The sequence below is a fragment of the Acipenser ruthenus genome, chromosome 6 (assembly GCF_902713425.1).
Source record: "Acipenser ruthenus chromosome 6, fAciRut3.2 maternal haplotype, whole genome shotgun sequence".
Taxonomy (NCBI): Eukaryota; Metazoa; Chordata; class Actinopteri; order Acipenseriformes; family Acipenseridae; genus Acipenser; species Acipenser ruthenus.
Window position 1 is genome coordinate 79181645 of NC_081194.1, and position 15229 is coordinate 79196873.

General features: G+C 37.8%; 1 protein-coding gene across 1 annotated transcript; it reads right to left on the reverse strand.

The window, feature by feature from the left end:
• Positions 1–714: 714 nt before the first annotated feature.
• slc35a1 (solute carrier family 35 member A1) lies at positions 715–14174 on the reverse strand. The gene is made up of 8 exons (XM_034017141.3): positions 13903–14174; positions 10809–10986; positions 7722–7881; positions 6157–6309; positions 5867–5933; positions 5360–5536; positions 3176–3310; positions 715–2127 (listed from the first exon to the last, which is right to left on the reverse strand). The coding sequence occupies exons 1-8, from the start codon at positions 13910–13912 to the stop codon at positions 1997–1999; spliced, it is 1011 nt and encodes a 336-aa protein (XP_033873032.3). The 5' UTR covers positions 13913–14174; the 3' UTR covers positions 715–1996.
• Positions 14175–15229: the final 1055 nt, after the last annotated feature.

The window sequence follows — 15229 nt, forward strand, 5'->3', positions numbered from 1 at the left end:
TTCATTCCTTGCCATTGCCGTTTCTTCACAGTAAACAGTGGCCATCGACACGTTTTCATAAAGTAATAACATGAGGTTTACTTGTGCCTTTTTGTAGCTGAGCAAGCAAATGAAAACTGAAATTGAACTTTAAACACTTCAAATAAAACAAAACCTGGAAATGGTGTTGTAAAGTGAAGGGAGAGAAAACTCACCGTTTTGGTTCACGTTTATTACATTCCAATGACAGAAAGTCACAACAAAAAATATATATATGGTCTATATAAAACTGAGGCATTTCTGTCCCATGAGATTCTGACTCGCTCTAAAGCAGCACAACGCATTTTTGTCCCAGATTGCTTTCTATAGAGTTCACTAAGGGTATGCACGCATAAACTGGTTTGTTTACTTTTTGCTGTCTAAAACTTTTAAATAGAGGCTCAAGAGCTGCTGTGTTGAGTCTGTGTTTTTATATATATATATTAATTTCACCTATCACATGGGGCTCTTTTTCAGTTGCCATTTTTTTAAACTGTCGCACAAATTCTGGTGAGACGGTAAATAAGTGCAAGGTGTTTTTGTCATTTGTAGCAAATATGAACATCTGATTTTTGTATCCGAATACATGCCAAAAAATACTCGTTCTAATATTCGGATATTTGTCCCAGCACTAAGAGCAAATGAACAGGTCTTCATACACAGATTTTGCATAATGAAATTTAGGAGCAGACACAGTTTGGAGGAGGAACACAAATATTTATTTTAAACCACGTCATCAAGCTTCCTTCTGGGATAAAGAAAAGAGCGCTCCATTTACAAAGCTTTGTAAATAGTACCTTGTTATTCAACTTTTCATAAATTACAGTTTGAGGCTTTACAAATCAATCCATAACAATTAAAATAACATTCTCAAATGTGTGCAAAACAGAACATGAAATGTAAACACAAGCCCTGGCCCTGTACCATGGAGGCGAGGATCGGGCTGTATTTCTTCGCTCCATATCTTGACACATTCAGTTTTTCTTTCCCTCTCTGCACCAGCTTGTATCATTACCAAGCTGGTGTGCTGTAGTTTAAAACAATTTCAAATTTAATGTGAATAATTTTATTGTTATTGACAGTACAGTTTCTGGCCCATTTTCTGCAAAGCACAACACATGCAGAATGATTCCAGGTCCACCACACATAGACAGTAAGCAGCTCTTTTCCAACTTGCTTGTCTGCAATTGTGACACCATTTAATGAAAAAAAATGTTTTCCAGAGGTATTGGGGGGCTGCCTCTTAAAATCACAGCCACGGCGTGACGTTATGCACAATCCACACAGCTGCAGACTGCATTACTCAGACTGTGTCAATCACACCCCCTAGGTTTGTCTTAATGCTTTCATGCAACGTTTTAAAGTAAAAAATACTGAAATAGTTAATACATGTAAACGCGCATGAATATATATTTTTTTAACATTAAATTGCCACATGAAACCATATCAGTGACTACACCTTTGTTTTGTAATAAAAAAAAAACATTCTCTGTAGTGCTTGTGTTTTTAATCTTACCTGTCTACAGGAAACAGGTTGGATGTGGGTATGCGTTTTTAAAATGCTCTTACATGCTTCTCTCTTCTGGCAAGGAATTCAGGTATTACTTTTAGTCTAATCAGAAATGGCAAAAACAAGTTTTTTTTTTTTTTTTTTTTAAAGTGGCATGTTTAAAACAAATTTAAACTCCTGGACCATTCGTGCAGCTGATCTTTTCACCTTCATATTTAAAAAAATAATAATTAAAAAAAAATCATAATATGAATATTTCTTGACATATTATGGCAATCACCGTTATGTCCCCAACACAGGAAACTTTTTCAGCCTTTATCCAGAGAACAAAAGTCTAATGATTCTGTTGAAGACCACTGCACTGCCACAATGCTGTGCCCTCTGCAGTTTGTAAAGAGAAAAACGTTCCTGCTGGAGACTCCCGAGCGCCTGACTCATGGATCCGCTCCCCCAGCGCTCCGGATGAGCTCACACAGCTAGCAGCTTCTCCTTGGATTTACTGGAGCTTTCAGTTCCAAGATTTGTTGTGTCTCGCTTCGGTAAGCCATACATGTATATAGAAACACACACAAGCAAGGCACCAGTAGCAAAGCTGACAGCTGAAATAGAAAGAGCAAAAGGATATGCATGGATAAAACCAAAAGGTGCAATTATTAAGCATCCCTGTGCAAGGAGCTTCTAGAAGTTTGTAAAGACCCATCAGAACACATTGGATGTCATTGCTTCGTATTTGCAGGGTTATAGTGCATGCTAAATGTGTTGTTGACCATGACATCTGACCACAGATGGCTGCCGTATTGCAGTCCTGTAGAAATGAACCATCTCAATGCCACATGGTTTCAAAGGAACAGATCTTTTTCATTATGTTTACAAACTGTTCCATCCTACAGGACCTTCCCATGGGGCTGCTTTTTTTGGTAACAAGAACTCCCATTGATGTATGTGTGAGTTTTTCTTTTCCTGAAAACCTTTAATTGTGCCTAATTAAAAAAGCTTGTGCCTGTTGCCTCTAAAGTGTAACTAATTAAAGCTAATTAATCTAATTACACTGGAATGCGTGAGAGTGTTTGCTATCCGGGTTAAGACAAAACCAAATACATACTGAAACTGATATGCAACAATGAATTTGTCTTATTTTCAGTGGAGCAACCATGTAGGAGAAAACATTTGACTGACTTTTGTCTGGTTTCAGAGACCGATTAGCACTAATCTTGGTTTACCTTACCTAAATTAACATTAGGTAGTTCAGGACTAGTCCTAATCAGGGTCTGTGAAACCAGCCATTAATGATTCAGTGACGGGGACACAGGTTTTTTTCATACAGTTCCCTTAAAAAGCATGCATATAAACTATGTTCATATCAGTTATGGACAGTCTTCCACAAGCAAAAAAAACCACACACAACACATTCTCCCTCAATCGTTTGGTAAATGCTTGTGGTGTAGTTTTAACAATTCAGTAGATTTGTTTTTAACTGCATTAAGAAATAAGACAATTCAAGCACCCAAACTACAGGATATCCGATTGCTTGTTATGCATTGGCTCCAGCATGTGCCCTGTTCAGTGCTTGTTATATATTGGCTTTAGCATGTACCCTATTCAGTGCTTGTTATATATTGGCTTTAGCCCTGTTCAGTTTGGACTTACTGATTTGTAAACCGAAGAGGATCACAGATGCAATGGTAGAAAGAATGATGGCAGCTGCAGCAGAAAACCCTTTCATAATATTATCGGTGTACTTCACAACCACCGATGTGTACAAACCACCAACACTGGCCAAAGCTGCAAGAAAAGAAATAAAAAACAGAAACCGTTCAACAGGGAATAAGGGGATATTAAATGAAAATGAATGGGACGCATGGAACGAGAACATGGTTAATTTAGACATCCATTAGCACTCGCCTTGGGCAGCCTTATCGTCGGTAGCATTAAGTAGTCAAGATTTGTGCTAATCAGGGTCTGAAACCAGCCACTGTGCTTTTGAGGATTACTAGCTGTAAAACATGCACATGCATATACAGGACATAACTAGAGAATCGCAATGGCTAGCACTTCAGTTTACACCACCCACCGATTCCAGTTGAGGAGCAGTTTTTGATACTCTAATGCCCAAAACAGGAGTGTCACGTGTATTTAGTTTTTGGCTTTATCACTAGTTAGCAGTGCTTATGCTGGGACTAATACAAATGTTTCTGACTTCATCTTATTTCCAAACACATGCTTTCTATTTCATTTAAAACGACTAATGCAGTGTTTCCCAACCTTTTTCAATGTAGGGACCACCTTGGTGTTTGGGTTTTGTACATAACTTGTAGGCTTATATGTGCAAGTACATGTAGAAAGTAAAGTATTTATATAACGTACCTAACTTAACGAAATCCCTGGGCTTGAATTTTCGCTACCAGTTCATCAAGAAATGTTTTTATTTTGCGCATTGAAAGTTGGTGATGGCAAAGTACCCTTTTGTTAGAAAGGTAATTTTTTTTCACATTCTGAATGTAGATAAATGGTGTCTCAATGTTGCAGGTTTAAGTTTAGTTTGACAAAACCTCCTGAGAAATAATGCACTGGTTGGGTCGGGTCATCCTCGGATCCAGCAAATGTAAGTACGTGCTGGTCCCGTAACATTTCTAACGCAATTTGCTGAGCTGCCAACTTTGATGTACATATAAAAACACCCCGGAATACGAAGACGAGGTGGGCAGGAAGCAGTTAGAAAAACTAAAACGTGACTGGACAGCGTTTCCAGAAGTAGTGTTAACAGAATTTGCTTGTGGCATCTAGTCTTGTGAGATATGAAACCTGGCTGAATAAACCCATATAATAACATCAAGCTCAAATCGATCATTCACACTACGGTACAGTTCACAAGTCAGGCTACAAATATAGCCTCTTTTTGTTTCACATTAACTTCTGTTACTATATGCAGCTAACCTCAACGTAAAACATGGAAATAGGGATATTTCTATCCCAGGCAACACTGTAGCACATAGTTTATATTGTTGAAAATGAAGAGTACTACAACTGTGGTTTTAATGGGTTTGTATGTTTTAAATTTAGTCATTCCATCACGCTGATAGTCGTTACATTTGGAGAAAGTCTGGTGAGGCGTACATAGAAAAGAACACCATACCTACTGTCAAGCATGGAGGTGCTAATATCCTTCTATGGGGCTGTTTTTCCTCTAATGGCACAGGAAATGTAGTTCCAATACATGGTAAAATGGATTCCATAGTATACCAAAAGATGTTGGCCAATCATCTGAAACCCTCCACTAAAAAACTTGGTTTAATGGGCAAATGGACGTTCCAACACAACAATGATCAAAACCACACATCAAAATCTACTTCAGAATGGTTAAGAAGAATACAATCAAGGTTCTGGAATGGCCGAGTCAAAGTCCCGATCTAAACCCGATTGAGAATCTTTGGTATGAATTGAAGAAGGCTGTGCACAAGAGAAGTCCTCGGAATTTGAATGAAATTGAACAATTTTGCGTTGAAGAATGGTCAAAAATCACGAAAGAATCATACCAAAAGCTCATTGACAAATATCCTAATCGTTTAAAAGAGGTTATTCTTGCTAAAGGTGCCTCAACTAGCTATTAATTTCATTTTCCTTTTGAATTTGCATTTTTGCAAAAAAAAAAAAATATTTCTTGTAACTTGTTTTCCTCATCCACAAAAGCAAAACTGCTACAAAAGATTTTTCCTAGAATTATTTGCTTGAGAAATTTCTAGATATCATAGATTTCCACTGGGGTACGTAAACTTTTGACTACAACTGTATATAATAATTTATGTTACAAAAGAGAAGCAAAAAGCTACTTACAGATGACAAAGCAGACCCACGGCGTGTAGCCGTAGAAAAAGCCCTTTTCAATCACCTGGGCGCCATCAGTCATATAGACTCCTGCCAGCGTCACCGCAATCCCAGACAGGTACATCTGAATGTTCCGCACCCACAGAGACGTGTCGGAACTCTTCAGGACTTTCTCAAAGTAGACGCCTTGCAGCGAGGTCAAAAAGAAACAAGCAGAGCTTTCATTCCAGTTTAAAATGTTATTTCAACTAAGAGCTGGGGTATAGAAACAATGCTTTGATACAAAATGTGCTTTGTAATAGTAAAGGGTGTCTGCCTGTGAACTTTTCCCTATTACATCAAACAAGAAACCGTGTCTATTCCCAAGGAGTAATAAATCAAACAGGCAACTATGTAAAACACCAGCCAACTTATGAACCATTAACATTATAAACAATATATTTTAACCAAGTTAATTCCCCAGTCTGCATGCATGTGGAATTCTAAATATCAATTGTCAGATGTCAATCAACTCACCTGCAAATCCAGAGCACAAAACAGCAATTGCAATAGCGGCAAAACCTAATAAGGGGTTCTGTTCAACCTGCAAACAGTGAACACAGATTAATGAGCAGAACAATAGATGTGTGGTTCTCAATAGATAAAGCTCAAATGAAAGTGTGACATTTGAACAGACAGGCATCTCTCCACTATATTCCTGTGGCTGGCATAATACACAGTAGGAATAATACATTCACAAGTAGGTCTGAAGAGAAACACTGGTGAAGACCTTTTCGTTTCCAGTTGAATTAGAAACTGCTTTTCACCTGAATATTGGATGCCTCTGCAGGTTTCCACTGGACTAATGTGACCCCTCCACACAACATGAAGACAGAAAACCACTGCAGCTTGCTGAGAGACCTGTTCAACATGAGCACAGTGCAGAGAGCCGTGCACGGGATCTTCAGCTGGTACGTCACCTGAGAGGAACAGAGGGGGCAGGAGCACCTGTCAAACTCTGAATGTACTGGAGCAATACTCACCAGATTCCGGTACAAGAAGCTGTTTTAATGATTTAGAGATTAATTATTTTAACGCACGTTAATCGCACTGCTGTGTTTTGAGCCTTTTGGCACACCGTACTTCAATCCCGGCTGCCGCAACATTGGATTGAGTGTCTGAGTGCAGTTATTGTTTAAACAGAAAGTTACTGAACCGCGTAATAGAGCAAAGCACTAAAACTGAATGGGAGGTTTATTTATTTTTTTCTTTTTTTAAACATTCTGCCGGCTCATTGGACAGAAAAACGCTTACTTGTCTACTGTTAAAGTGAGTTCCAGTATCACACTTGCAGCATGATTTACAAAAGGGGCAAATAAGAACTAGGTCGCAAAGTGATTTCTAAAAGCTGATTTGGGTCACTAAGTACATGGCTTTCAAGGGGTTTAGATTAAATGAGTCGTGTATTCACTTGTTGATGCTTTTAAAATATAAATCAAGTGACGTGGTTACATTAATCAGGCTTTAAAAATCATGTTGCGACCTCGTTTTTATTTTGCCCCTTTTGAAAATCATGCTGACAGTACATCTCGTCTGCTGCGTGCTGAACATGCCTTCACTTCTCAAAATAGACCAGCAGCTCTTCTGCTACAGACAACAACAATACAACAAATTAAACCCACCAGTTTCGACAGAAATTCAGGATCGCTGAAAGCCCATGAATCAAAAGAGGCTGCGTTGCAGCTTTTTTTTTTTTTTTTTTGCGTGTTCTATGTAAAGCCTAACAATTGTTCTTGTTAGTTTACAGTTTTTGGATATGATGACACTTTTTTTATGTTCTCTTTACAATGAACAGTTCATTTCCTAGAACTGCTTACTGTAGCTACATATGTATAATTTTATTAAAAAAATAAAAATAAAAAATCAGTCCACAATCACATTTAAAAATAGATATCCTATGTATTATGTTTTCTGATCTCTGTGTGCTGCTGATCAAGCTTGAACCGCACATTTTATTGTGTTGGTTGTATTTGTAATTTCTAAATTATTGCCCCTAGTACATTTTGGTCACGGTCTCAATGAGTAAATTTACTGGTTAAATAAATAAATACAAATACAATTGTATTTACAGTCAAGAATAATAATAATAACAGCATCAGAAATAAAACTAATTTAAATTAGATGGATGTAGTAATTGTATCAATTGAATATGCAATAGCAATTCCGCATGCAGTATATATTCACAATTGACCACTGAGACAAAGAAGTACTGCACCAAAATTGCTATGCACTCGTTACACATTCAATTTAAATATCAGGTGTAAAACACCCTTTCCGCAGTTTATCTGGAGTGCTGATCACACCTGAAAACAGAGCAAGTGCAGTTACCCACCTGGTACACAGCTGCGTCGAGATTGCTTAGTGCCACGAAGGCCATATTGTTCTGAATGCCATATACTAGAGATGGGACACTCAGCTTGAGCAGCTCTTTGGGGCTTCCAAATACATGTTCTCTGATTGAGGACAGCATTCTGCCAACACTTCCAGTTTCTCTGTGAAGAACAACAACAGTTAATGCGTCAATGAGTACGGACAATGCAGTTCTCACCTTGAAATTAAAAAAGAGAAGATTAAAAATCAAACTGTGGTTAATCAACGTACCGTCATAGTATCTGAAAGTAGATTCTAATATTTCCTACCCTCACCACTCTCCATGTAATAAAGTAGCTCCTACCCTCTGTTCTAAGTCTGTTTCCACATCATTTCCACCTGTCTGCTCCTGGTTTCTGTGCTTGGGTTAACTTTATCAATTCTTTCTGAAGTACAGTACATGGTGCTAACAAAAACAACTCCAGTAAATCTTACCTAATATATATTGCTATAATTTCACTGGTTTGCAATTTTCCTATAGTAAAAATGCACATGTTATGGTAAAGGTGTTTTTGATTTTTTAATAAGATATTTGAAGCTGTTAGAAAAGAATATTTACAGAAAGCTCCGTGCTGTCAGCTTCCTAGAGTCACATGAAGGAATGCAGTCGCCATTGAAAAGCAGGAAAAGCAGTGATTGGTACTGAAACAGGAGCTGATACATCTAGTTTCTGGGACTTTGAGGTCATCATCTAAAAATACGATATGATGAGGATTTATTTTTTCTACAAGGACTCAAACTCCCAAAAGCAACTCCTGTGTGCCGAATGCGTTCCTGAACGGGAAGTACAGCATGGAAAAAGAGTGTAAGATATGTTCAGTACTTTCATAGTTTATAAATGGTATGAAAAAAATACCATTCAGAAGAATCAAAGCGTGCGCTGCTTTCATATCTCCAAAGTGAGGGTAATACATATCAGGTAAGATTTACAGGAATGACGTAATTTCGATTTGAACTAGTCACCCCTAGTTCTTCTTTGTTCTATACATGAATCCCCTTCCCTGAACCTGTCTTCGTAGCTCATTGCTGTGAGCCCTGGGATTAGTCTGCTTGCTCTGTGTTGTACTCTCTCCACGGTCACCATGTCCTTTTGGTAATCTGGGAATCACCGTATTCAACGCTTTTACCACGGTGTTATAAAACCACCAATTATAACTGTGTCAGTAATCCAGCAAGAGAAAAAAAGAAGTACTGTATAAACCTAGCAAACACAATGCGATACAAGAAGTACTGCATAAACCTAGCAAACACAATGCAGTACAAGTACTGTATAAACCTAGCAAACACAATGCAATACAAGAAGTACTGTATAAACCTAGCAAACACAATGCGATACAAGAAGTACTGCATAAACCTAGCAAACACAATGCGATACAAGAAGTACTGCATAAACCTAGCAAACACAATGCAGTACAAGTACTGTATAAACCTAGCAAACACAATGCGATACAAGAAGTACTGCATAAACCTAGCAAACACAATGCAATACAATACAAGAAGTACTGTATAAACCTAGCAAACGCAATGCAATACAAGAAGTACTGTATAAACCTAGCAAACACAATGCAATACAAGAAGTACTGTATAAACCTAGCAAACACAATGCAATACAAGAAGTACTGTATAAACCTAGCAAACACAATGCGATACAAGAAGTACTGCATAAACCTAGCAAACACAATGCGATACAAGAAGTACTGCATAAACCTAGCAAACACAATGCAGTACAAGTACTGTATAAACCTAGCAAACACAATGCGATACAAGAAGTACTGCATAAACCTAGCAAACACAATGCGATACAAGAAGTACTGCATAAACCTAGCAAACACAATGCGATACAAGAAGTACTGCATAAACCTAGCAAACACAATGCAATACAATACAAGAAGTACTGTATAAACCTAGCAAACGCAATGCAATACAAGAAGTACTGTATAAACCTAGCAAACACAATGCAATACAAGAAGTACTGTATAAACCTAGCAAACACAATGCGATACAAGAAGTACTGCATAAACCTAGCAAACACAATGCGATACAAGAAGTACTGCATAAACCTAGCAAACACAATGCGATACAAGAAGTACTGCATAAACCTAGCAAACACAATGCGATACAAGAAGTACTGCATAAACCTAGCAAACACAATGCGATACAAGAAGTACTGCATAAACCTAGCAAACACAATGCAATACAATACAAGAAGTACTGTATAAACCTAGCAAACGCAATGCAATACAAGAAGTACTGTATAAACCTAGCAAACACAATGCAATACAAGAAGTACTGTATAAACCTAGCAAACACAATGCAATACAAGAAGTACTGTATAAACCTAGCAAACACAATGCGATACAAGAAGTACTGTATAAACCTAGCAAACACAATGCGATACAAGAAGTACTGCATAAACCTAGCAAACGCAATGCAGTACAAGAAGTACTGTATAAACCTAGCAAACACAATGCGATACAAGAAGTACTGCATAAACCTAGCAAACACAATGCGATACAAGAAGTACTGCATAAACCTAGCAAACACAATGCGATACAAGAAGTACTGCATAAACCTAGCAAACACAATGCGATACAAGAAGTACTGCATAAACCTAGCAAACACAATGCAATACAAGAAGTACTGTATAAACCTAGCAAACGCAATGCAATACAAGAAGTACTGTATAAACCTAGCAAACACAATGCAGTACAAGAAGTACTGTATAAACCTAGCAAACACAATGCAATACAAGAAGTACTGTATAAACCTAGCAAACACAATGCAATACAAGAAGTACTGTATAAACCTAGCAAACGCAATGCAATACAAGAAGTACTGTATAAACCTAGCAAACGCAATGCAATACAAGAAGTACTGTATAAACCTAGCAAACACAATGCGATACAAGAAGTACTGTATAAACCTAGCAAACACAATGCAGTACAAGAAGTACTGTATAAACCTAGCAAACACAATGCAATACAAAAAGTACTGTATAAACCTAGCAAACACAATGCAATACAATACAAGAAGGAGGTGGTGTACGTACTTGACTAGAAGCCCAATACTTATGAAGAGCTTAATAATTTCAGTGATACACACTGCGGTGGTGGAGAAGTACAATTGCGATGAAACTGTTCTTGTGTAACGCAATGCCACAGTGTAGGTCGCTGCCACCAGTGTCATCACTGTCAGGCAATACAGCTTGAACAGGATGCTCGCATGTTCTGAAAGAAGTAAAGCAAAGATGTATTAAAACAGTGTACTGTATGCTGTACATCAGCACTTCTCAAACTGCACTTAAACTGGGACCCCACTGAAGTGACTTGGATCTACTAGCTAATAATACAACTCATTTTTAATAATAAGTTTTCCAATCCCCTAACTACAGAGACAATGGTCTCATGTATATGCACAGGGACGGATGAAGGCAAGTATCTCGGAACAGTGTTTACATGAACTATTATGAAACAAAGAAAACACATACGCACATCCAAAGTCTTTCAAGGTGCAGGGTAGAAAGATTTTAAAAGTTAAACAAACATAGTACCCGCACACTTATATATTATGCTCCAAAGTGTTTATATTTTATTATACCCAACCCAAAATCAACGTTTCGACCTGCAAGAGATCTTCATAAGGACAAAGCATAACAAACACCACAGTATACATACAATTGGTTAAATAATTATAGTCAATAACCAACAGACGAGTAAAAGATATTAGCATCAATTAACAAAAGCCAATTACATTGTAGCCAATTACGTAAAACATCAAATTAAGTATCTAAATTAGCAAAACTAGAATATATCATTAACTCAAAGATAAGAACTGTCAAGGCAGATTGATGATCAGATATTTAATTGGGACTCCTGATGTATTCAGTGAAGGGAAATCCTATAAAAACCAAGGTAAAACCCCAGTCAAGTATCGCTCAACTTGTTAACTACAAGTTGTGTGCTCCATGCGCTGAGGATCTCTGAAAAACTGATTGCTGTTTGGTCAAAGTCAAGTCTTTTAAAGACAGTTCTTATTTTTCAATATATCCTACACTACACTTCCATATACTGGAAGGTAAGCATATATTTGAATGTAATATCTCTTTTATATTGATGCATTGCTATAAGGTATAGGATTTACATTTTGCTATGGTGGGTGCTTTAGCTTTTTGCATTTTATAGCCTGATGGCTAAGCATATGATAACCATTTGTATTACTGCACTAATGCTGTTAAACCTGTAAAGGCACTGGAAACGCCCAGGCTGCATATTAGCAGGGATCCAAAGTGGCTTGCAACCACCCGATCCACTTAAAGCATTTAATAAACTGAAAAGAGCACTTGTACTGCTCTGGTTTGTTAAAACTTCAAATTAAATGAGCGTGTGATATATATATATATATATTTTTTTTTTAAATGTCATCTGGATACGTTGCAAGTCCAGTGCACGAACAATCCACTTTACAGGAGTCCTAAACATCTCTATGTCCTCCTAAATGTCTCCCCTGAGTTTAAGAGTGTGCTCAGAGCATTTTATTTATATATATATTATATATATATATATATATATATATAAATAATAAAAATAAAGAGTATGTGTGAATCTGACAGTATAAATCCAAGGAGGCTGTGTGGTCCAGTGGTTAAAGAAAAGGGCTTGTAACCAGAAGGTCCCCGGTTCAAATCCCACCTCAGCCACTGACTCATTGTGTGACCCTGAGCAAGTCACTTAACCTCCTTGTGCTCCGTCTTTCAGGTGAGACGTAATTGTAAGTGACTCTGCAGCTGATGCATAGTTCACACACCCGGGTCTCTGTAAGTCGCCTTAGATAAAGGCGTCTGCTAAATAAACAAATAATAAAAAATGTTTCCCTTTGAAGTAATAGTGTGTACTCTTTCAATACTAATACACTTGAGAGGATATATTATGGTTTTCTCTTAGGAAATGTACAGCTACCAGATCTCATATCCTTTGTCCTGATGCCACTCCTATGTCTTTAAACATCATTGTTTTCCCGACATACACTAAACCAGTGAAATCAGATTTACCTCCCATTGCACACAGAGCATTCTTCAATAAATGCTTAAATGTCCATGTGGTTTGGTGTACCTCGGGAAAACAAAGAGATGTTTAAAGACCACAATTCGTGAACACAGGAGTGGCATCAGGACAAAGGATATGAAAAACCAGGCTGAATTTTGACAATGGTAACTCCTGGTCACAACACAATGGGCCATATTTTCAAAGGATTTTAATTAACTTGCATTAACAAAGTAATAGCAGCGATGGCCACAAGTTTTGCATCACTCAGGGTTTCCCAATCCTGAGGGACTACTGTGTCTGCTGGTTTTCATTCCAACTGAGCTCTCAATTACTTAATCAAACCCTTAATTTAACTGATATTTTGCTTATTAGACCTTTTTTTTTTAAAACAATAAAAAAAGGTCTAATAAGCACATTATTAGTTCAATTAAATGATCAGTTAAGTAATTAAGCACTCAGTTGGAATGAACACTAGAAGACACAGGGGTCTCCTCCAGGATGATTGGGAAACCTTGCTCTATAGAATTAATTGATTTTGCTTCATAAAGTCGTATGAAACCTCCTGAATAGCTTTGTAGTTTTCCATTGACTTAACGAAATCTAACATTAAATACTAATATTAGACTTTCGGTAGACTTTTGCGATTTCATTTTGTAGTTTCTTTGATTACGTGATGTTAAATAAAAAAAAAAAAAAAAAAAGTGTTTCTCATTTTGTAATTAACATTTTTTTTTTCAGCTTAAAAAAAACCACATGACAAACAATGAATGCGTGTTAACCCTTGCTGGTCAAAATTAAATTGAATACTACTGATCACAGTATAACCCGGTATTCTGATTCAAGAGAAGGTCAAGCCATATACAAATAGAGATTTTTAATTTGAATTTCATAAAAATAATACCTTAGCCCATTCATCTTTTAAAATAAGGCAATATTATATTTTATTAAAGTACCGTACTGCCAGTTACAAATCTTAATAACATATGAATCATTTCAGCACAGGTACCATATCGCTAAAACCAACTCGGAAGATTTCACTCAAACAAATAAGATCAATACAGTACAACAACAAATAAAAAAGTAAATAGCGGTATTTCTCACCGTTCGCCATGGTTGTGTATATTTTATATCACGTCTTTAAGATACTAAGCAGCGAAGAGATCTTCAGTGAAACCTGTGCAATATTTGCATTTCGACTGGTTTTCCCAGGTAATGTGGCAAACGCCCGTAGACCACTGGTAATAACAGAAGAATGTCAACATGCTCGCATCTTACACAGTTCACTGAAATTCATACAGTTCCGCATGCCCGAACACCATTCCCGGCATGCTTTGCTCCCAGCAGAAGCGACGTTCTGAAGCTGTGTCTTGATGCGGTGTCTCCCTCTTTTGGCTGAAACAGTCGCTCGCTTATTTTTTGTCAAATACTAGTTGTGTTATCCTCCAGGTGCTTAACATTCCATTTAAAATGTAAAAAAATAGTGCAACAGAGTTCAAACAAATTGCATTTCATAATATTATAGCTGTCTCTATGCAGAGTTTCGTAAATATTCATTCAGTTTCTACTGTATGTGTCACCCTTGTGACTCATGTGCTTATTAATTTTTGTGTGCAAGGTTGTTTTAAGACACTTTAGAAAGTTTTTTAAGCACTTTATTATTGTGACCACTTTTTATAATTTTTTCTGCACGTTTTCTATTTTCTTTGTTTATTTAGATAAGTTATTTTCCTTATATGGGCATAGCTTCCATTTTTTGTTGTAGTTTAAGTGTTAAATAGTTCCCTTTCAATTCGAAGACGACCACCAACGAACATTATGTATGGGATATGCCTGCCCATTGGGTAGGTATCGCTGAACTCTCTATACCAGACCTGCCAATAGGCCCCTTCCTGGGATGATGCACTCGGTCCCGCCCACTGAGGGGATAAAACTGTCATCCTGAGGAAGCCATTCCTCTTTTTCCTTCTCAAGACGGTATGGTAAGACCTCTGTGTTGAGCTGAGCGTGTTGATAGAAAAGAGCTTCCTTGCATTCGTGCTGAAAGCTGGCTCACCACTTTCCCGGAATCATCGACTTTTAAAAGACCAAGCCTTAAGCCTTTCTGCCTTTCAGTGGCCTCCTCGCTTGCGTAGTAGGCTGCTCTTCCTTATCTGTCTGTCGTGGGTGAGTGACTGCCTGTGCAGTCACCCGTGAGTGGTTGTCTCTTTCTTTCTTGAGAGGTACACAGTTCGTCCACGGGGCTAGGCCTTGCTGCATCCCCGCTGTGGAGTAGACCTCGTCGGCTGCGTAAACAAACAGGGTGCTCTCCCCTATCTATACTATTCTACCACGGTTTTTTGCTGTCTGCTTCAACTCGCCCACTGCGGCTCCGGCCCTTGTGTCCCCCTGATGCATGCTACGCGCTGTCCAGGTGTGTATGACCACACGG